At 42.8% G+C, this 23,897-nt stretch overlaps 1 protein-coding gene across 1 annotated transcript in view; it reads right to left on the bottom strand.

Annotated features, from left to right (window-relative positions):
• The window catches only part of pdzd7a (PDZ domain containing 7a), a 45,326-nt gene extending 22,535 nt beyond the window's left edge, over positions 1 to 22,791 (bottom strand). The window contains exons 1-7 of the mRNA XM_014211854.2: positions 22,497 to 22,791; positions 22,137 to 22,274; positions 19,508 to 19,682; positions 16,497 to 16,673; positions 16,018 to 16,165; positions 14,292 to 14,352; positions 8,528 to 9,043 (exon numbers count right to left, since the gene is read on the bottom strand). Of these exons, the coding sequence (XP_014067329.1) occupies positions 8,528 to 9,043; positions 14,292 to 14,352; positions 16,018 to 16,165; positions 16,497 to 16,673; positions 19,508 to 19,682; positions 22,137 to 22,274; positions 22,497 to 22,791 (1,510 nt within the window). The remainder of the gene's footprint in view (positions 1 to 8,527; positions 9,044 to 14,291; positions 14,353 to 16,017; positions 16,166 to 16,496; positions 16,674 to 19,507; positions 19,683 to 22,136; positions 22,275 to 22,496) is intronic.
• Positions 22,792 to 23,897: the final 1,106 nt, after the last annotated feature.

Below are 23,897 nucleotides of genomic sequence, written 5' to 3'. Positions count from 1 at the left end.
TATAGAACCTTATGATAGAAGCTATATCCTAAGGTTTACCTATAAATTGTAATGATAATTATCACAGATTGAGTGATAAGAGGAGGGAAATATGATGGAAAATGTTTTGTTTGTGCTTTTCTAATAACTAATTTCTGTGTTCATGCAAGTGACAAATCCTCACTATCAGTATCTGGAATTTGGCAGTATGCCCAGACCCTTGTTTTGAGAACGAAGCAGTTTCAAGGTCTCAGTTTAAAGAGAAGAATGACCCAGTATTGGTCAGTCACATGAATGAAGCAAATATTGATGAATAGGGCTGTTGCAGTAACCGTACTACCGCCACACTGGTGGTCACGAGTCATGAAGGCAGTCAAATTCCATGTGACCATTTAGTCAAGGTAATTAGGCTTCTCCAAGCTCTGATGCTGCTGCTGGTCACTTCTTAGAGCTAGGGGGCAGTATCCTGAATTTCCGCCTGACTGATGTGCCCAAAGTAAACTGCCTGTTACTCAGGCCCAGAGGCCAGGATATGCATATAATTGGTCCATTGGATAGAAAACACTCTGACTTTTCTAAAACTGTTAAAATAATGTCTGAGACTATAACAGAATTGATAGGCCAGGCAAAAATCAGACTAGAATTATTTTGTTCAGCTCCCAGGCTCTTATTATGGAAACCTATTGGAAACCCTTATGTCCGTCACCCATATTGCAATTCCTATGGCTTCCACTAGATGTAAACAGTAATTATTCAAGGTTACAGGCTTCTTTTTTGAAAAACGAACAAGTATTTGGAGATTATGTTGGGAGAGCACCTGGACCAAATCAGTCTTTCGGTGTGTGAGGGAGAAGGTGCGCGCTTGCGAATTTTCCTTTCCTATTGAACATAGTACTTTCTGTGATAAATATTACATTTTTTACATTTTATACTACCTGGGGATTAAATAGAAACGTTTGACTTGTTTGGACGAAGTTTACCTGTAGCTTTTTGGACTCCTTTGTCTGCATGTTGAACGAGTGGATTATTGAAATCAATGGCGCCAACTAAACTGACTTTCTGGGATATAAAGAAGGATTTTATTGAACAAAACGACCATTCATGTTTTAGCCGGGACCCTTGGGATTGCAAACAGAGGAAGATCTTCAAAGGTAAGTGATTTATTTAATCGCTAATTGTGATTTTGTGAAGCCTGTGCTGGTTGAAAAATATGTTGATGTGGGGCGCTGTCCTCAGATAATCGCATGGTATTCTTTCGCTGTGAAGCCTTTTTGAAATCTGACAATGCAGTTAGATTAACAAGAAGATAATCTTTGAAATGATATAAGACACTTGTATGTTCATTAATGTTTAATATTACAAATATTTATTTGAATTGCACCCTCCAATTTCACCGGACGTTGTCGGCTTCAATCCCGCTAGCGGGACACCTAGCCCCAAGATTAATAGCCTACTAAACTTGCTAACTGCCTGGTCCTCAGCACTCTATTGTCCCTCTAATCACTCTGACGTCAATGCAAATGTAATCGAAAATCGAATCAAACACTTCATGAGAGCCCAAGAGCTCATGTTGCACAACATTGCTATAGGCTATGCATTTGCGCGAGAAAACAGAGTGACGGAATCTACTAAAAAGAGGAGGATCCCATCAGTTTTCTATCGGCTAGGTCTACTATATTTATTTCTCACCTTTCCTAATATTAAGCACATTGCTTATATTTACAACAGGAGTATAGCCTACCGTCCTCCATTCGATATATTCAAGTGCATAGATGACATGTATTTTTTCCCGCTGCCCGTTTCGATGCATGTGCATGATAATGGTCCATTCTGAATCAAAACAAATTTCACACATATTATTTAGTATATGTAAAGACAAGATTAAATCAGTAATAGTCTGATGGGTGACAATATTAGCCTATCACTTGTGAATGATGCCAAGCATAAGAAACCATGCTTTTTTAGCGGCTTTTTCAAATCATAGTTGCACACCTCATGTAGCCTAGCTGATGGGCCTATATGGTTTTGACAAGGTTTGTATCACAACTGAAGTGGCTAAATAACTTCTTAAAATAAAGCTCATTAATCCGCTTTAAAAGTGGTGTAGAGCAAACTGGCATACATAAGCAGAGCGTGAGTAAACTTTCCTATACACTTTACACTTTATAATAAAAGCATTACATGCATAATTGCTTTTGTGGTCACTTTTGATAATGGTGTTTTCAGCTAATGGAACATTCCACTTATAGCCTACTACCATGTGCGCATTGCTGTGCTTATAATGTGAAGTATTAGCCTAATAGTTTGGAAACATTTCAAGCTAAATGTTCTGATCTGTTATGTCAGCCACATTGCATAAAGTGTTTTTTATGCTAGTGGTTGTATTAATTTGGGATCTATTGCATCCCACAACTGTCCCAGACTATGTTTGAAGACTATGTTAGCCTTCATTTCTCAGAATAGACTGATGAGTTTCAGAAGAAAGGTGTATGTTTCTGGCCATTTTGAGCCTGTAATCGAACCCACAAATGCTGATGCTCCAGATACTCAACTAGTCTAAAGAAGGCCAGTTTTATTGCTTCTTTAATCAGAACAACACGTTTCAGCTGTGTTAACATAATTACAAAATGGTTTTCTAATGGTCAATTAGCCTTTTAAATGATAAACTTGGAGAAGCTAACACAATGTGCCATTGGAACACAGGAGTGATGGTTGCTGATAATGTGCCTCTGTAGCCATTTCCAGCTACAATAGTCATTTACAACATTAACAATGTCTACACTGACTTTCTGATCAATTTGATGTTATTTTAAATGGACAATTTTTAGCTTTTGTTTCAAAAACAAGGACATTTCTAAGTGACCCTAAACTTTGAACGGTAGCATAAGTATATGGACGAGCAATGTCAGATCGGCACAGACTAAGATACAGTAGAACAGAAAACAGTATATACAAGTGAGATGAGTAATGCAAAATATGTAAACATTATTAAAGTAACTAGTGTTCCATTTATTAAAGTGGCCAGTGATTTCAAGTCTATGTATATAGGCAGCAGCCTCTAATGTTTTATTAATGGCTATTTAACAGTCTGATGGCCTTGAGATATAAGCTGTTTTTCAGTCTTTTGGTCCCAGCTTTGATGCACCTGTACTGACCTCGCCTTCTGGATAATAGCGGGGCGAACATGCAGTGGCTTGGGTGGTTGTTGTCCTTGATGATCTTTTGGGCCTTCCTGTGACATTGGGTGCTGTAGGTGTCCTGTAGTGCAGGTAGTTTGCCCCCGGTGATGTGTTGGACAGACCCCACCACCCACTGGAGAGCCCTGCAGTAGTGGGCGGTGCAGTTGTCGTACCAGGTGGTGATACAGCCCAACAGGATGCCCTCAACTGTGCCTCTGTAAACGTTTGTGAGGGTTTTAGGTGACAAGCCTAATTTCGTAAGCCTCCTGAGGTTGAAGAGGCGCTGTTGCGCCTTCTTCACCACACTGTTTGTGTGGGTGGACCATTTCAGTTTGTCAGTGATGTGTATGCCAAGGAACTTGAAGCTTTCTACCTTCTCCACTGCAGTCCCGTCGATGTGGATGGGGGGGGGTTAAAATGGAGCAAAATGGAGTCGTGACCATATTTGACGAAAGGAGGGCGGGGGAGGGCCTTGTAGGCATCCCGGAAGTTGGAGTAGCAATGGTTGAGTGTTTCCAGTACACTTTTCATAAAGAATAATTCCTTAGACCCTAATCTATGGATTTCACATGACTGGGCAGGGGCGCAGCCATGGGTGGGCGCATAGACCCACCTTCTTTGGTCCCAGGTCCACCCACTGGGGAGCCAGGCCCAGCCAATCAGAGTTCGGTTTTCCCCACAAAATTGATTTTTTACAGACAAAAATACTCCTCCATTTCCGGGTGGTTGGTCTCTAATGATCCCACAGGTAAAGAAGCCGGATGTGGAGGTCCTGGGCTGGAGTAGTTACACTAGTCTGTGGTTCTGAGGCCGGTTGGAAGTACTGCCAAATTCTCTAAAATGACATTGGAGGTGTCTTATGGTAGAGAAATGAACATTCAATTCCCTGGCAACAGTTCTGGTGGACATTCCTGCAGTCAGCATTCAAAATGCACACTCCCTGAAAACCTGAGACATCTGTGTTTATATTTTTGTTCAGTATACTGTAGGATAGATGGGAGTTATCAGGTGACTCCTAACAGTTAGGAAGAGTTATGACATGAAGGCTCTGGTATCAAATGAGTGGTTAAGGAGCAGAACAATTTCACTGTACATTTTTGGGAAACCCAACCAAATTGACATAGAAATGTGAGTTATATCTCTGTCATTCTCGTTGAAAGCCAGTCTAAGAAGAAGTACAGTGCATTCGGAAAGTTAGTCTTACCCTAAAATTGATTTTTTTTTTTTATCTTCAATCTACACACAATACCCCATAATGACATAGTGAAAACAGGTATTTCTGCTAATTTATTTTAAAAAATGACACAAGTATTCAGACCCTTTGCTATGAGCCTCGAAATTGAACTCAGGTGAATCCTGTTTCCATTGATCATCCTTGAGATGTTTCTACAACTTGATTGAAGTCCACCTGTGGTACATTAAATTGATTGGACATGATTTGGAAAGGCACACACCTGTCTATATAAGGTCCCACATTTTACAGTGCATGTCAGAGAAAAAACCAAGCCATGAGGTCGAAGAGCACCGAGCCAGGATTGTTTCGAGGCACAGATCTGGGGAAGGTTACCAACACATTTCTGCAGCATTGAAGGTCCCCAGGAAAACAATGGACTCCATCATTCTTAAATGAAAGAAGTTTGGAACCACCAAGACTCTTCCTAGAGCTAGCCGACCAGCCAAACTGAGCAATCGGGGGAGAAGGGCCTTGGTCAGGGAAGTGACCAAGAACCCACCCGATGGTCACTCTGACAGAGATCCAGAGTTCCTCTGTGGAGATGGGAGAACCTTCCAGAAGGACAAACATCTCTTCAGGACTCCACCAATCACGCCTTTATGGTAGAGTGGCCAGATGGAAGCCATTCCTCAATAAAAGGCACATGACAGTCCACTTGGAGTTTGCCGGCACCAGCCCCGGCACCATCCCTACAGTGAAGCATGATGGTGGCAGCATCATGCTGTGGGGATATTTTTCAGTGGCAGGGACTGGGAGACTAGTCAGGATCGAGGGAAAGTTGAACGGAGCAAAGTACAGAGAGGTCCTTGATGGAAACCTGCTTCAGAGCGCTCAGGACCTCAGACTGGGGCGAAGGTTCACCTTCCAACAGGACAACGACCCTAAGCACACTGCCAAGACAACGCAGGAGTGGCTTTGGAACAAGTCTCTGAATGTCCTTGAGTGGCCCAGCCAGAGCCCAGAACCCGATCGAACATCTCTGGAGTGACCTGAAAATAGCTGTGCAGCAATGCTCCCCATCCAACCTGACAGAGCTTGAGAGGATCTGCAGAGAAGAATGGGAGAAACTCCCCAAATATAGGTGTGCCAAGCTTGTAGAGTCATACCCAAGAAGACTCTAGGCTGTAATCGCTGCCAAAGGTGCTTCAACAAAGTACTGAGTAAAGGGTCTGAATACTTATGTAAATGTGAAGAAAAAAAACATTTTAATACATTTGCAAAAAATTCTACAAACCTGTTTTTGCTTTGTCACTATGGTTTATTGTGTGTAGATTGATGAGAAAAAAAAATACTTTTTATCCATTTTAGAATAAGGCTGTAACGTAACAAAATGTGGATAAAGTCAAGGGGTCTGAATACTTTACGAATGCACTGTAGATCAGTTATATGTGTGCTATTTCTATGCTTCCCGTTCTTAAGTTTAGTTTTTGCATCTTTCAAAATGCTGAAAATACAATATTTTTGGTTATTGACAATATACTTCACAGCGGTTTAGAATGTACATTGATTCTCTACACTATACATTGCTTGTTTAGTCACATAACCTAATTTAAGTTTAACTTTTAGAATTTTAGCAACCCTCCCTTAAAATCTGGTCCCAAGTCACTTTATTGTTAAACAAGCAAGCGGCTGCTCTCCATTAACATTTAATCATCTCTTCCCAACGTCACAGATTGACACAGCATTCCAGTTCTGGCACAGGAGCGGTCTGGTGTTATTTTTGTGACCTATTTGTTGATAACACATTCATCTCATTCGATACTCTGAGGGTTGACCATAATATTCCCAATACCCAACACTTTTTTAGATACCTGCAAACTCACAGCTTTGCCAAAAAACATTTAGATTCATTTCCACTCGAGCCTACTAAGTGTCCAGTCGAGAGGTGCTTAGATCTTAACCCTTATCTGAAGGGCACAATCTAGAGATTATACAACATAATACAGCATTAATCTGCCTTTCTTTGCAAATACAAAATCTGCATGGGAGCAAGACATAGGAGGCGAGCTACCCGATGATATATGGCAACAAAGTATTGAGTGTATCCACAGATCATCATTTTGAATAAGGCATGGGCTTATTCAGTTTAAGGTTTTACACTGTCTCCATTCGTCAAATGACAGATTGGAAAAATATACCCAAATGTTGACCCCAAGTGTTTGAGATGCCACTAGAGTCCAGCGACTGTGGGACACATGTTTTGGTCATGCCAATCTTTGAGTGGCCTCTGGTACCCCATTTTTGAGACATTCTCACATATGTCTAATACAACTGTTAGCTCCAACCCGGTCACTGACATTTTTGGGGAATGCTACCACGCATTAGGCAAATGCGATAGCATTGGCCACTCTGCTAGCTCGCCGCCTTGTCCTCTTTCACTGGAAGTCTGCAAAGCCGCCCTCCTTTATGCAGTGGGTTAAGGAGGTGATGTCATCGCTGCCTCTGGAGAGGTTAGGTACACTGTGCATGGGTCCCGACAAAAGTTAGACTTAATCTGGTCCCCATTAATACATTACATGGAGAGCCTGTCTTTTACTTAGTGTAACTTGCATAGTTTGGTAAGCAGTCTTGTCTGTTCTAGTGGCCATTTGTGCTGATCATTTTTATTAAACTTTTTTTCCCCATTATTTTTGTTTCTATTACTGTTTCTATTACTGTTTTTCTGTTTTTATTTCCTATTTAACTTACTTTTATAGATGCCTTGATGGGTTGGGAGGGAGGGAGGGAGGGAGGGAGGGAGGGAGGGAGGGAGGGAGGGAGGGAGGGAGGGAGGGAGGGAGGGAGGGAGGGAGGGAGGGAGGGAGGGAGGGAGGGAGGGAGGGAGGGAGGGAGGGAGGGAGGGTTGCGGTTGTACTGTTTTTGTTGTTATATCTGAAAATCGATAAATAAAGTAAAACATTTAAAAATATACATTTTAGCAAGCAGGAAGTGGCGGCACGATTTTTGCATATTCACCTTTAAAGTAAATTGACTAAATTAAATCAAATACTACCACGTGAAAAGCCCATTTGTTACAAGTAATCTCTTTGTTACGGGTATTTGTTAAATGCTTTGCTTGTGGATGTACCTTTGCCAGATTGAGGTTCACAGAGAAAAATTACAAAAATAATTGTATGTGTGTGTTATTTCAAAGTATAATTCATTACACTTTGCATGGTTCTATGCTCACACTGGCCAATAAAAGTGGATGATACACTCTTCAGTAAGAGGTTAAAGACTGTTCATCTCTCATCCAGTCACATTCTCTGCCCTCTCCAGTAAATCATTCCTAGTAGACAACAACCCGGTAATATTGATGTATTGTACACAGATGGTTACATTCACTGTTATTTTGAAACCTCTGCCGCAGTCATCTGGATAACATTAACAAAAGTATGACTCAGGGTGCATCTGAATAGTCTGAAGTGACTTTCTTTGTGTCCTTTCCCTCATCTGCATAAAGTAGCCATCGGGTGAAATCAAATACCTGTTACTGTAGGTATCATCACCATTTTGCTTTGACCTTTTCTTTGTTTTCAGATCAGTGCAGTTGAAGGAGAGGAGAGCATTGACTATTGAGATGCGCCCTCAGACAGTAACGCCTGATTCACACTATCGAGCCAAGTCGAGCTGTACAATGCTGGCCTGGTTAAGCATACACCATAGTTCTGAAACCATGCTGGAAAGGACAATGTGAAATTAAAATATCCTGGCCAGCACAGTTTGGTTCGGGTTGGCCCTATAGTGTGAAAAAGGCTTCAGTGTTGTTTTCGTTGACTTCCTGGTGAGAGGGAGGAACAGTGGGGTCGTGTGCAGGTCATCAGACTCCAGCTCAGAGGGGATCTCCCTAAAGCTCAGAGGGCGTATCTCGTTACCCAGAGGCACCCACAGCCACAGGCACTGAACTGAACTCTGGATAACTCTAGTGTGGCGAAGGAGATAGTTGCTCTGGGTTAGGATTAGATATACAGGTATGCCTATTCATGTATCAAAAACAGGAGGGAGGGATACACTCCAAAAACTGTTCTTTGAAAACAGTGTATTTCCCATTTCTGATTCTTTGGCCTCTGTTTTCTTAGGCCTTTGGATTTCTTGCGGACCATACGCTGTGGACTGGAAACTATTTACATAAACTGATCATAGTTTTGCTCCTCACCTGTAACTGTGATATGGCTCTGGGATCGTCTGATCGGCTTTCTCGGTCTGCTCAGGGCCATAAGCACCGCCGTTTTCGGGGAGTCCTGCGCCACATCCTGTTCCCCTGGTGACAACATCCCCCCTTTGCCCCTTACCCCATCTCCAGCCCCTCCCCTTTCCACAGGACCTTCTCCTTTCCCACGAATCGGTGTGTCTTTCAAAAACACAGTGGCGCCTAGCGTCCGACTTGTTTCCATGGCAACCAGCCTTCCATGAGGCGAGGGGGGTGCGTTAGAGTCCAAGGGGGGGTGTAGGTCAGTCTGCATGGCAGTCTCTGCGGTGCGTTCGGAGCTGCTGGTGCGGCGAGAGCGGTCCTCAGTGGAGATGCAGACGTCCACCATGTCAGAGCCAAAGGCGGGGGGGAAGAGGACCTGGGAGAGACCACTAAGGGAGCTGAGGGGGGTGGAAGACAGGGAGGAGGCCGAGGAGTAAGAGTCAGAGCCCTGGGAGGAGGACGGAGGCCCTCCATTGGCCACTGCATGGGGAAGAAGAGGAAGTAATTTAGAAACAGTAGCTGGAGATTTGAAAAGTAAATGTATAGTGTTTCAATACCAAAGGACGCAATATAATATTCTCTAATGATGCAAAATGTATGTTAAAGACACCTATTGGTAGTTTGATGAAAGTGACCACCAGCGAACCTCATAAGTGGAGTTGAAATCAGGGTTTATTGTGTAATCAGAATGAAGTCATATTTTCCTCAGTTTTATATTGTGTCCTCAAATCATCCAACTCTAGTTCCCATCCCACAGTACACAAGCTGTATACATAACACACATTTTAACAAGATCATAAAGTCTTTGTAGTTGGTACAGACTGACATCTGGCTGAGCTCACTGTTTGTTTATTTGTTTATTTGGATCCCCATAAGCTTTTGCAGAAGCTACTCTTCCTGGGGTCCACAAAAACACAAAACATGACAAGTAACAAAACACTGATAGACAAGGACAGTAACACACATTTTAGATACAACAAAATACAAACAAAGCAACTAAAAAATAATACAAACAATACAACAAAAAATGTGTGTGTTAGTGTGTTTTTAATCAGTTTTTTTAAAGGTACATTTGCTGTTTGGAATCATGGCTCTGTATAAAACTGTGCATTGCCGGGAATTTGTTTTGGACTTGGGGACTGAGAAGAGACCCCTGGTGGTATGTATTGTGAGGTATGTATGGGTGTCTGAGCTGAATGTTATTTGATAATGCAGACAATCTGGAATGTTCGTCACAGTAATATTTCTCATAAAACTAGAAGAGAAGCAGTTAATCTCTCATCAACCCTCAACCAGAAAAGACTGGCAAGCATGTCATTGATGTTTGTTCTGTATGTGCAGTTAAGGGCTCTGTTTTAAGCAAGCTGCGCATGGCTAAGTCTTTCTTCGCTGCACTTGACCATATTACTGGACAGTAATCAAGATGGGACAAGACCAGAGCCTAAACAACTAGTACAGTTGATTGTTGTGTCAAAAAGCAGAACATCTTTTTATACCAGACATACCTCTCCCCATCTTCACAAGAAATGTGTCAATATGGCATGATAATTGACCATCCAATATCATACACCAGGAGTTTAGCTTCCTCACCTTGCTCAATGGTCATACCAGTCTTAAATACCATGTATTTAAGACCAATTTATTATTAATCACCCACTCTGATGCTGACTTTAAGTGAGCTCACTGGCTTTGGGTGCTGACATGTGGAATCTGCATACATAGTCATTCTAGCTTCATGTAAGACCAGTGGCAAATCATTTGTAAAAATTGAGAAGAGTAATGGCCCAAGGCAACTGCCCCCCTGGGACACTGCACTGTACATATCTTATGATAGAGAAGCTTCCATTGAAGAACGCTCTCTGGGTTCTGTTGGATAAATAACTCTCCAACCATGTGATGGCAGGTGATATAAAGTTTTTTCAATAAAAATGTATGATCAATAACATCAAAGGCTGCACTGAAATCTAACAATTCATCTCCAACTATAATCGTATTATCCATTTCTTTTAATCAAACATCAGTCATCAGAGTCAGTGCAGTAGAAGTTGAGTGCCCTTCTCTATTTGCATGCTGAAAGTCAGTAGTTAACTTGTTCTCTGAAAAATAACATTGTATTTGGTCAAACACAATCTTATCCATCAGTTTACTAAGCGCAGGCAGCAAACTGATTGGGCAGCTGTTAGAGCCAGCAAATGGTGCTTAACTATTTTTAGGCAGTGGAATTACTTTAGCTTCCTTCCACGACTGTGGCACAAACTCATTTAGGCTTTGGTTAAAGTTATAGCAAATAGTAGTGGCAATAGAGTCTGCCTCCATTTTCCATAGTTGCCCATCACTGTTGTCTATACCTGGTGACTTATCATTATTGATGGATAACAATAGTTTTTCCACCTCTCCCACACGAACTTGACCAAATTCCAAACAGCAATCCTTCACTTTCATTTTTAGATATTTTATACAAAAATATGATGGTTCACTGTTCAATGTTGTCATTTCACTTCTGAGTTTCCACTTTACCGGTGAAATAGTCATTGAAATTATTGGCAATATCAAAAGGTTTTGTTATAAATGACCCATCAACTTCAATGAACGATGGAGATTAATCGGGTTTTCTGCCCATGACATCATTTAAGGTACTCCAAAGTATTTTTCCATTGTGTTTTATGTCAGTTATCTTTGCTTGGTAATATAAGTTTAGTCACAATATTTCTCAATTTACATCATGTCAACCAATCAGCTGAGCATCCTGACTTCTTTGTCACCTCTTTGGCATAATTGCTTTGAAGCATATCTTTTTTTAAATTCATCATCAATCCAGGGGGCTCTAATAGTTCTCGCGGATAAGAAACTAACAGGTGCATGCTTGTCAACAATTAGCATTAATACTTGTTTTAATACTTCCAGTGCTGCATCTGGATTCAATTCCTCATACACATCAGACCAACATACATTTTTTACATCTTCAACAAAATAACATTTTCTATGATCTCTTATAAATGACTTTAGGCCCAACCTGTGGCACTTTGGCTTTCCTTATTATTGCCACAATGTTATGGTCACTACAGACAATGCAAACTGATTTTGCTTTGGAGCAAAGCTCTGTAGCATTAGTGACGATCTGATCCAACACTATTGGTATGCACTCTAGTTGGTTGAGTGATAACCTGAGTCATATTACAGGCACTAGTCACAGTTAGAAGCTTCATCTTGAGAGGATAGCTAGTTGCTAAGCAGTCAATGTTCAGGTCACCCAGAAAATAGACCTCTCTATTAAACATCACACACATTATCAAGCATTGCACACATATTATTCAAATACTGACTGTAAGCACTTGATGGCCTATAGCAGCACCCCAAAATAAGAAGTTCTAGATGAGGCAGGTGAACTCGCAACCACAACACTTTAACAACATTTGACATTAGATCCTCTCTAAGCTTTACAGGAATATGGCTCTGAACATATACAGCAACACCTCCACCATGGGCATTCCTGTATTTTCTGTAGATGTTATATCCCTGTATTGCTACTGCTGTATCAAAGGAATTCGTTTCAGAGATGGCCAGTATTTGAATGTTATCTGATGTTAGCAAGTCATTTTTTTTCATGAACCTTATTTCTAAGGCTACATATATTAATATGGCTATTCTTAGCCCTTGCATTGGTAGCTTATTGGAGATAAACATAAAAGGGAGACGAGACAAAATAAATGTGTGTGTGTGTGTGTGTGTGTGTGTGTGTGTGTGTGTGTGTGTGTGTGTGTGTGTGTGTGTGTGTGTGTGTGTGTGTGTGTGTGTGTGTGTGTGTGTGTGTGTGTGAGATGTTGGGCTGAAGCTACTGACCCTGAGGCTTGTCTCTCTCATTCCTCCCAGGCTTTTTGGAGGGAGGATGGACAATGAGCTGGTCGTAGCAGATGTTAGCAATGTTCCCATGCTCTCTGACAGCTTTCATAGTTGGGATAAGTTCTTTCCGCCTCTGGCACACAGCTTCAGAGAGGTCCTCGTTGAGGATGATGTTGGTTCCTCTCAAGTTCTTGGCTCTCTCCAGAACAGCCATCTTGTCCTTAAACCTCCGGAACTTGACCACTATCGGCCTCAGTCTGTCACCTAGGCTGGTTACATGTTTTCCAGACCTGTGGGCGCGTTCCACCTCAATCTTCGTATGATCCATCGGCAGCTTTTCAGTGATCATTCTTTCGTATTTTCTCCTCAGACTCGGTCAAGCTCTCATGTGAAGACTCTGGTATGTCATTCAGAACAATGTTATTCCTCCTGGATTGTCCCTTTAGATAGTCATTTTTTCCAGGCATTGTTAATAATGATTCACAGAGAGAGTGCTGATGTCAGCGAGAGGATTTACAGTTTTTTGTCATCTTGCTGCAAGTTTCTTTCAGGACATCCTCTCCTTGCAAACAATTCTTGAAGGTCCTGGACCTCTCTGGTCAGATTGTCTATTATTTTGTTAGTTGAGTCCATCAGTATTTGGACAAAGCTCTTGAAGCTATTTTCCTATTGTTGTAACAACTGCTTGTAGAACTCTTTTTGTTTGTTTAAAAGATCCTTCACCTGTGATAGAGAAATACTGTCCCCTCCATGACTCCCACCTTTGGCTTTGGATGCCATGGTAGGATTGCATGCCAATTCTGGTACTCCATGCAGTTCCAGAAGACAGGGCAGGTCACAGGGAAGATTTAAACAGCAGCAAACAGCAGGGATTCAGACAGCCACAAGCCTGGGACAATCTGCTGTCCCAGCCACAAGGGCTAACTGCGTGTGTTCAATCTGTCAAGGAAACCTTGCTAGCTTGAGAGCTAGTTAGCAGATAGGCTAGCTGCTATGCCAAGCATCTCTTCAAACTTTTGGTTGGCAGTATCCCTGGACAGATATAGCAGTACCAGCAACTGAGGCTAACCCCGTCACGGGATCCAAAAGTAACCAAACTTTTTCAATGGAACACTTTTTCAGAGACTTTCAAAACTTTAAAACAACAAACCGCTGTGTTAGCTAATCCCATTGGCTTTAACTACAGTAAATCCAGAGAATCAATTCAACTACATGAATCATCAGGAAAAATCATATAAAACCCAGAAACGACTCAGTAGCCTTAGATCCCAGCAACCTAAATACACCGAGAGTATGTATCAAATGGCACCCTATTTCTTATATACAGTAGTGCACTACTTTTGACCAGAGCCCTATAGACACTGGTCAAAAGTGCACTAAATAGGGAATAGGATGCCATTTGGGACACAAACCCATCCTGCCACCCAGCCACCAACCTGTCGTAACACGCCGTGCCCAACCCAGAGTACTGCTCTGTCTCTGAGCACACACAGCACTAATCTGGGGCTATTTTCAGACCCACTCATATTAAGCAAAAAAGCAGAGGATCAGATCTGGGGACTGAGTAGAACACCGCAGAGGGATTTAGTTAAAGTACATGTGATGTAGCCGGTGCTCTACTTTAGATTGACACGTTATGTAATGTCATGTAATGTAGAATCTGGCAGAGTCTTAATTGGAGATTGGGATTCTAGAATTGGTGAAGCTTTCATGAAATGAATGGAATATTCAAATAAAACATTGAGGTCAAGCGTTTAATGTACTTATTTTTTATTTTCTACGTTTGAATCCTTTCATGTTACTTATTAGCTCATTGTACTTCCATTAGTATACTATACATTCAGGATTGTCTGTGTGTGAGTAGCATACTAAGAAGGGAGATACATACTTTTGCTGAGCCAGCTGTATTCAGCCACCATCTCTTTGTATGCAGGGTATCTTCCTGCCTCCTGTTAGGATGAAGATAAACATCAGATCATCATCACAATCATCATCATCATAATCATATTCGTTCTCTATCATCATCATTATCATCATCATCCTCCACCTTATTCTCTCCATCATACTCATCATCATCACACACGACATTTCTATAAATATTTTATCAGAAGTTCAGTTCTCACTCCTTATGTGGATATCTGGATGTGTTTACCCTAGGATAGGTGTTCTGAGGACAGGATATAAGTAGACTAGCCTCTATTTCATGACCTTTACAGAGTCTCACAGAAGTTTCTTCTAGCTCTGGGGCCTATGTGACCTTCCGCTCAGTGAAAGTGTGTGGGTGCTACAAGGACAAGTGACCCTTAGGAACTTGACGGACCTCACTGCAATTCCACATGAGGACACACACACACACACACACACACACACACACACACACACACACACACACACACACACACACACACACACACACACACACACACACACACACACACACACACACACACACGCGCATGCAGATGTGTAAACAAATACACACACACACACACACACACACACACACACGTCCTGTATTAATACAGAAACACAGCACTAGGGAAAAACTTGAGCCCTGACCCAAGATGGCAGACACTCACTCACCAGATTCACCACCTCTCCAGGGCAGCTTATGCCTTCTCACCATACTGCTACTCAGCACAGGTCCACATGGAGAACAGGGCACCATTTTAGGTCAAACACAAGTCTCACTTGACCACTTCTAAGATCCCTACACTTAAGACCACAAAGGAAAGCCACCATTTCAGGTCAGGCGGAAGTCACAGTGGACCCCCTCTGAGAGCCTCCACAATGGCCTTGGTCTGGGCAGGTGTTGGGGGGCGTTTAGCAAACTAACCCGGCTCCTATGTGTGTAATTTTGAGCCATAATGGGGTTTAGCGCAGGGCAGAGGAGAGACATAAAACAAGGCTTTCTGCTGATTATAACTTGATCTTGCTGCCTTGTAAATAATGAACGTCGTCCCTGGCGTTTTTTCTCGCACGGAACCCGAGATGAGAGGAGTAAAGTGAGCCCACTGGAATGTGAGGGGCTGGGCGTGCACACAAACTCACATACACACACACACACACACACACACAGGTACACACACAAACACAGAGGAATGCATGGGCCAGGTGCCAGCTGTCTGCTTTACTATGCTGTCTCACTCCCCTGCGCAAGAAGAGCCGGTGTTGTTTAACGCACTGAAACATCCATTAATGTGCCAGAGTACTTAGAGCACCACGTGATCAACTGTTAGGTATGAAATGGATCTAACCTATTGAACATCGAGTACATGTTTCATATGAAACGTTAGTGTGTACCACTTTCAACCTTGATGTACATGCATTTAGGAGAACAGTATTGATCAGTGTATATGATGGAGAGGAGACAAGGAGTGGAGGCAACTTTAGACTATTTAGATGCACTTATAATGGCTGTGTTTCACTTCAGAAAGATGTTCCCTTTCATCTGCCCTAGCTAGTTCACTCCACTTCACAGATCTGATAGGACTGGATAGGTGAAAGCACTATAGATAGCTAAAGAAAAGGTTTGCGTCCCAACAGGGGTAGTGCACTATAAAGGGAACAGGGTGCCACTAGGAACGCAGTCAAAGATGAGTCTTCTCTCTCACCCTGATGGTTAGCATGATGTGGGTGTGGCTCTTCAGAACTTCCACGGCATTGCTATGGGTGATGCCATCAAAGCTCACCCCATTGGCCGCTAGGATCTGGTCGCCCATCTTGATGCCGTGCTGCTCCGCCAGACCCCCAGGGTCCAACCTGATCACAATACACAGAGAAGTCAAGGAAGATGTGTCATGGAGTTGGCCGGTTGTTTTGAGTTGTGTTTTGTATTGCTCTGAGCTTCTAACGTTGTTCTAACATTGTTCTCTGATAGTTGCCATCCAGTAGTTAGAGTTCAGATTCAATTAAGGGCTGCTCACGTCTCCCACAAGTCAATTCTGAATATATTTACATGTTACAAACAAAGGTATCTCCACTGTATTTTGTTGTTGTTGAGAGCAACAGTGTTGTATGCTTGAGCAGTTTAATCTAGTGATGGGTGGGAACATAAACCTTCACAACCTGTAACTTCCCCAGGACCACGTACTTAGAGACATAGATGCCCAGTCCGAACTCTTTGCCCCCTCTGATGTTGAATCCCAGGCAGTAGTCGTCTGAGGTTGTGTAGAGGTGAACCATCCTACGGAGAACACTGTCTGAACTGGCATCTGAAGGAGTACGACCACTCTCCTCTACTACCATACGCCTCTGGATCAGATCCACCCTGCAGAAACAAACACATGCTAGATATGTACATAAACATACTGTACATACAAACACACACAGATATGTACATACACTAGACCCACTCCAATTTGCATACCGCACTAACAGATCCACAGATGATGCAATCTCTATTGCACTCCACATTGCCCTTTCCCGACTGGACAAAAGGAACACCTATGTGAGAATGCTATTCATTGACTACAGCTCAGCGTTCAACACCATAGTGCCCTCAAAGCTCATCAATAAGCTAAGGACCCTGGGACTAAACACCTCCCTCTGCAACTGGCTCTTGGACTTCCTGATGGGCCGCCCCCAGGTGGCGAGGATGGGTAACAACACATCCGCCACGCTGATAGTCAACACAGGAGCCCCTCAGGGTTGCGTGCACAGTCCCCTCTTGTACTCCCTGTTCACCCATAACTGCACGGCCAGGCACGACTGCAACACCATCATTAAGTTTGCAGATGACACAACAGTGGTAGGCCTGATCATCGACAACGACGAGACAGCCTATAGGGAGGAGGTCAGAGACCTGGCCGTGTGGTGCCAGGACAACAACCTCTCCCTCAATGTGATCAAGATAAAAGGAGATGATTGTGGACTGCAGGAAAAACAGGACCGAGCATGCCCCCATTCTCGTCGACGGGGCTGAAGTGGAGCAGGTTGAGAGCTTCAAGTTCCTTGGTGTCCACATCACCAACAAACTAACATGGTCCAAGCACACCAATACAGTCGTGAAGAGGGCACGACAAAACCTATTCCCCCTCAGGAGACTGAAAAGATTTGACATGGGTCCTCAGATCCTCAAAAGGTTCTACAGCTGCACCATCGCGAGCATCCTGACTGGTTGTATCACTGCCAGATATGGCAACTGCTCGGCCTCCGACCGCAAGGCATTACAGAGGGTAGTACGTACGGCCCAGTACATCACTGGGTCAAAGCTTCCTGCCATCCAGGACCTCTATACCAGGCAGTGTCAGATGAAGGCCCTAAAAATTGTCAGACACCAGCCACCCTAGTCATAGACTGTTCTCTCTGCTACCGCACGGCAAGCGGTACCTGAGCACCAAGTGTAGGTCCAAGAGGCTTCTGAACAGCTTCTACCCCCAAGCCATAAGACTCCTGAACATCTAATCAAATGGCTACCCAGACTATTTGCATTGCCCCCCCCCCTCAAATTAGATTTAATTTGACATACTTCACCTCCCTCCTCACCTACTAACACTCAAACACATGCGCACACACACAGCAGCAGCCCCATTCCCCAGTGAGTTCTGTCCTTCCTATCAATTAGTCAAATAGCCATAGTCATAGAGGAAATCCATCTAGCCGTGCACCATGAAACCAAGATCCCTCAGCAGCAAGATAACCTAGTGGTGACGCATCATACTGATGTGACCAGAGATATAATACTAGCTGTTCTACTATGAAAAACGTAATACTTATAAAGAATTCACAAACCATATGCCTAATGGGATCAATTTCAAAAGGATCATGATGCATTTAACACACTGTTGATGCATACGATACACTCGGTATCACAAAACCGGATACATATTATATGGAACCATGTGACACTAACTATGTAACAGTGGAGGCTGCCGAGGGGAGGACGACTCATAATAAAGGCTACAACAGAGCGAATAGAATTGAATCAAACAAATGGAAACTATGTGTTTGATGTATCTGATACAATTTCACTAATTCCGCTCCAGCCATTACAACGAGCCCGTTCTCCCCAATTTAGGTACCTCCAACCTCCTGTGCTCTGTATAGTGTTGTTGTTGTACTGATTATATGCATCAGGTAGTCTCCTGCCTGAAACCTTGACTCAGGGGTAGATGTAACATAGTAAATGAAAGTCTGGGACACTGAAATTAGTATGACATGTAACGTTTGGTATGGTACATGTATGCATTTATTTGTTGATGTATGGATGTCCATCATCCATTTCGTGTGATATGTTACGAATTCCAATTTTGTGGCTAACGTTAGCTTGGTTAGGGGTTAAGGTTAGGGCTAAGTAGGGTTTGGGGAAGGGTTAGCTAACATGCTAAGTAGTTGCAACGTAGCTAAAAGGTAGTAAGTGGTTGCAAAGTTGCTAATTCGCTAAAATGCTAAAGTTGTCCATAATGACATTGAACATTCAACCTTTGGGATGCTAGACATTCGTGTTTACCCCGACCAACCACCCTCTTTTAGTTTTTTCCTTAAATAACTTTCTGTCTTATGTGACCATACCAAACGTAACATATCATACTCATTTGGATTTCATTTACAATGTTACGTCTAGTCTATGATACCAGCCTGTCTCATTACCCATACTTCGCTCACTCCACTCCAGTGCTTCAGGTGGCTTGAACTAGTCAGGTTGCACTTGAACTTGAATGCTGATTAACAACTACTCATTTACACACATGTCCCTGTCTCAACTAACCATTACATTAGGAACTGCCCAACTACATCACATAACAGTACAGAGCAGTACAGACGTGACATAATATAACAGTTTAGTACACTCTTAGAAAAAATGGTTCCAGAAGGGGTCTTCGGCTGTCCCAATAAGACAACCCTTTTTGGTTCCAGGTAGAACCCTTTTTGGTTCCAGGTAGAACTCTTTTTGATTCCATGTAGAACCCTCTGTGGAAAGGGTTCTACCTGGAACCCAAAAGGGTTCTACCTGGAACCAAAGAGGTTCTACCTGGAATCAAAAATGGTTCTTCAAATGGTTCTGCTATGGGGACAGTTGAAGAACATTTTTAGGTTCTAGATATCATATTTCTTTCTAAGAGTGAACAGTACAGTACACTACACTACACTAGGCCCTCTCACCATGTAGTCTTCTCCTTGGAGTAGCGTATACCAGGGACTTTCCCCACACGTCTCACCACCATCTTCAGCCTGTTGTTCCCTGTCAGGACCTTCACAGCACTGCTCATAGTGATGCTTTCCAGGCTGATACCATTCACCTCCACCAACTTGTCCCCTACACAGAGACCTGCCTGCTCTGGAGGGGAGAGACGAAGGGATTTAAGCACAGACTGACTGACGCATACAGTACATACACATGTATACACACGCACACATACAGTTGAAGTCGGAAGTTTACATACACTTAGGTTGGAGTCATTAAAACTTGTTTTTCAACCTGATAAGGGAATTTATATGCTTAAAGGTAATGACCAAACAATTCCACCATGAAACGTAATTATGACATTAAGTAACATATATAATGAATAATTAATTAGACAAATGTAATCATTCTATTCTGTAACATGTATAATGAATTAAAGTACTAAATGTAAGTCCAATAAGGTTCGGTAGAGACATGTGAGGGAGAGAAATGTGTGTGTGTGTGTGTGTGTGGTGTGTGTGTGTGACTAAGAAGATACCGAGAACAATTAAACTGTGTATGACCTGACCTGGCTAGAACTCTGAGAAATGTACGATACGACAGGGAGTCCTTTCAAGGTTCCTCTAATCTCGGGGGGATGGAACTGCCAGCTTGGTAGTGATAAACCGTGGTGAAAACTATGGAGAAGGATACAGCCTACCTACTGTTCGTGTGTATGTATGTGCGTAGGCTATCTACTGTTTGTGTGGAGGTATGTGCATAAGTAGGGAGTGAGTTATAAAATGGCATGTCTTTGTATTGTGGACTTTAGAACGTTCTCGTGAATAAACTGTACGAACCTTTTGCATAAGCTGAGTCTTTGCCTAATTATTATTACACCTAGGGTCTTACAAACCTTGGGGATTGGTCAAAAGCTTAATTGATTGTTAATTATTATCATTGGGATTGAAAATTCTCGCGACACAACCACTCCACAAATTTTTTGTCAACAAACTATAGCTTTGGCAAGTCGGTTAGGACATCTACTTTGTGCATGACACAAGTAATTTTTACAACAATTGTTTACAGACAGATTATTTCACTTATAATTCACTGTATCACAATTCCAGTGATGTCATGGCTTTAGAAGCTGGCTTTATAAGCGTCTGATAGGCCTATTGACATAATTTAAGTCAATTGGAGGTGTACCTGTGGCCTACCTTCAAGGCCTACCTTCAAACTCAGTGCCTCTTTGCTTGACATCATGGGAAATTCAAAAGAAATCAGCCAAGACCTCAGCAAAAACTGTAGACCTCCACAAGTCTGGTTCATCCTTGGGAGCAATTTCCAAACGCCTGAAAGTACCACATTCATCTGTACAAACAATAGTACACAAGTATAAACACCATGGGACCACGCAGCCATCATACCGCTCAGGAAGGAGCCGTGTTCTGTCTCCTAGAGATGAACGTACTTTGATGTGAAAAGTGCAAATCAATCCCAGAACAACAGCAAAGGACCTTGTGAAGATGCTGGAGGAAACAGGTACAAACGTATCTATATCCACAGTAAAAACGAGTGCTATATCGACATAACCTGAAAGGCCGCTCAGCAAGGAAGAAGCCACTGCTCCAAAACCGCCATAATAAAGCCAGACTACGGTTTGCAACTGCACATGGGGACAAAGATCATACTTTTTGGAGAAATGTCCTCTGGTCTCGTGAAACAAAAATAGAACTGTTTGGCCATGATGACCATCATTATGTTTGGAGGAAAAAGGGGGAGGTTTGCAAGCACGGGGGGGCAGCATCATGTTGTGGGAGTGCTTTGCTGAAGGAGGGACTGGTGCACTTCACAAAATAGATGGCATCATGAGGATGGAAAATTATGTGGATATATTGAAGAAACATCTCAAGACATAATCAGGAAGTTAAAGCTTGGTCGCAAATGGGTCTTCCAAATGGACAATGACCCCAAGCATACTTCCAAAATTGTGGCAAAATGGCTTAACTACAACAAAGTCAAGGTATTGGAGTCACAAAGCCATGACCTCAATCCCATAGAAAATTAGTGGGCAGAACAGAAAAAGCATGTGCGAGAAAGGAGGCCTACAAACCTGACTCAGTTGCACCAGATCTGTCAAATTCACCCAACTTATTGTGGGAAGCTTGTGGAAGGCTACCCGAAACGTTTGACCCAACTTAAACAATTTAAAGGCAATGTTACCAAATACTATTTGAGTGTATGTAAACTTCTGACCCACTGGGAATGTGATGAAAGAAATAAAAGCTGAAATAAATCATTCTCTCTACTATTATTCTGACATTTCACATTCCTAAAATAAAGTGGTGATCCTAACTTACCTAAAGCAGGGAATTTTTACTAGGATTAAATGTCAGGAATTGTGAAAAACTGAGTTTAAATGTATTTGGCTAACGTGTATGTAAACTTCCAACTTCAACTGTAGGAACACACACACACACAAACAAATGCACATGCACACACGCAAGCCCACAAACGCATACTCACACAAACACACTCGTAAAGGCCTGCATGCTCTGCAAGACAAACAGGGGTCATTATGGGGTCAACACACACACACCTCCCTCCCTCTGTTATAGGGCCTACCTGCAGCGCTGTCATCCTCTATCTTGCTGACGAAGATGCTGAGTCCGTGTTCTGAACCACCTCTAACACTGAATCCCAGACGGCCGTCTGCACTCTTATCTACTGTCACTGTGTGGAGGTCTTCACAGTCATCCCCACCTGTAAACAAGAGGGAACAGGCACTCTGAGATCCAATGCAGTAGATACACTGTACTGACAACAAGTTGGCTACAGAAGAAATATGGGAGTTGTAAGTAAATGTATTATTGTCCTGAACTAATGAAGGATCTTCAGCTCAGCAGGCTTTAGTTTTGTGGACTTAAGAGTTCATACAACACTGTGTTACTGTGGGAGGGGGAGTAGACACAGTAAAATTATTACCATCGACAGGAGAGTTGATGAGGATGACTCTGCCCATGGGTGAGGACCTGCCTCCCCTGTGGCGGTGATGCTTCTTCTGCATGTAGCGGTTTGTCGAGTGGGACCCCCCAGCCTGGCCCCCATGGCCCCCATTGTGGGAGTGAGGGTGGCCTCTCCCGTTGTGAGAGTGAAGGTGGTCTCCCCCATTATGATTGTGGGGGTAAGGGTAGCCTTCTCCATTGTGAGGGTGGGGGAGAGGATGTCCTCGCCCATTGGTCATTTCCCTATGGTTGTGGTAGTCAGAGGAGTGAGCCATGGCGAGAGGCCTACTCCCCCTCCCACACTCATCCACACCAGGGACTTGCCTGGAGATGCAGAGGGGATGGGAGGAGAGGTAGAGGGGAGTGAGGGGGTGGTTTGGCTGGATCAATCAATCAAGAGTTAAACAGAGGGAACAAGTAAAAAAAATCCATCCATTACTGCTTGTCAATAGTGAAGTCCAATACAAAAATGTCCAAAAGCCACATTAGGCTAGTAGAGACATAAAAAACTAAATTATAAAATTGAATCCATTAGTTAAAGGAGATAAATAAGTTATGGAAACTAGTCAGGTTGCAATCAATCAATCAAGAGTTAAGTTCCCTCACTCCCAAAGTATTTCATCCAGGCACAGTTATGGGACTGAAAAAGTACAATATTTGTATCCTTAAGTGAGTGCATCCTTGGGTTTGTTTGTAGACGTCAAAATGAGCTGTCTGTTAATGAACTTCGGGCACATCCATGGCAGTCACCGTTCAAGACCAGTCACTTTTAATCCAGAAAGATGTCCTTCTTTTGCCATTCCAACTGGGTCGTCCACTTCCTCCGGTCCAGCGGCCGGGGCCAAGATGTCTGCTACAGTGGCCTTTGAGTCCATTCTCCTCGACCATGCTGTCCCAGCGCACCGCTCACCCATCTATGAAGCGAGACGTCGTTGGGCACCGCTCTGTAAAAGAAACCTTCCATGATTTCCCACGGGACGTAGTCGGATATCAACAGCCCCGAAAACATTCATGTTTTATTAAAAAGATAAAGGGGACATAGCGTGGAGTACGGTTTCATAATGCGAGGTATCTCAAACACTGCTCACCTTCTAAAAAGCTTCTCACTTGAGACACACTTTACCTGTCACCAAATATAGATTATTTGATTTATTCAAGTATACACAACTACTTTTGATTGTCATTATGAAGGTAGAATAAGTCCTGCACCTAAGTAGATACAATTTGTGTAGACACAATTTGTGTAGACAATTCCTTTGTAGCATTCGCCCAATGGAGTTCACACGCAGCGCACCACTTCAGCAGCTCCACTTCAGCACCTTGGACAGTGCTCGAGCAACGGGTTACGTAAACAAACAAAGCTAAAAAAATAACAATTAAA

This window comes from Salmo salar, chromosome ssa01, assembly GCF_905237065.1.
Source record: "Salmo salar chromosome ssa01, Ssal_v3.1, whole genome shotgun sequence".
In the NCBI taxonomy this organism is placed as follows: domain Eukaryota; kingdom Metazoa; phylum Chordata; class Actinopteri; order Salmoniformes; family Salmonidae; genus Salmo; species Salmo salar.
This window is presented reverse-complemented; position numbering and strand designations above follow the sequence as displayed.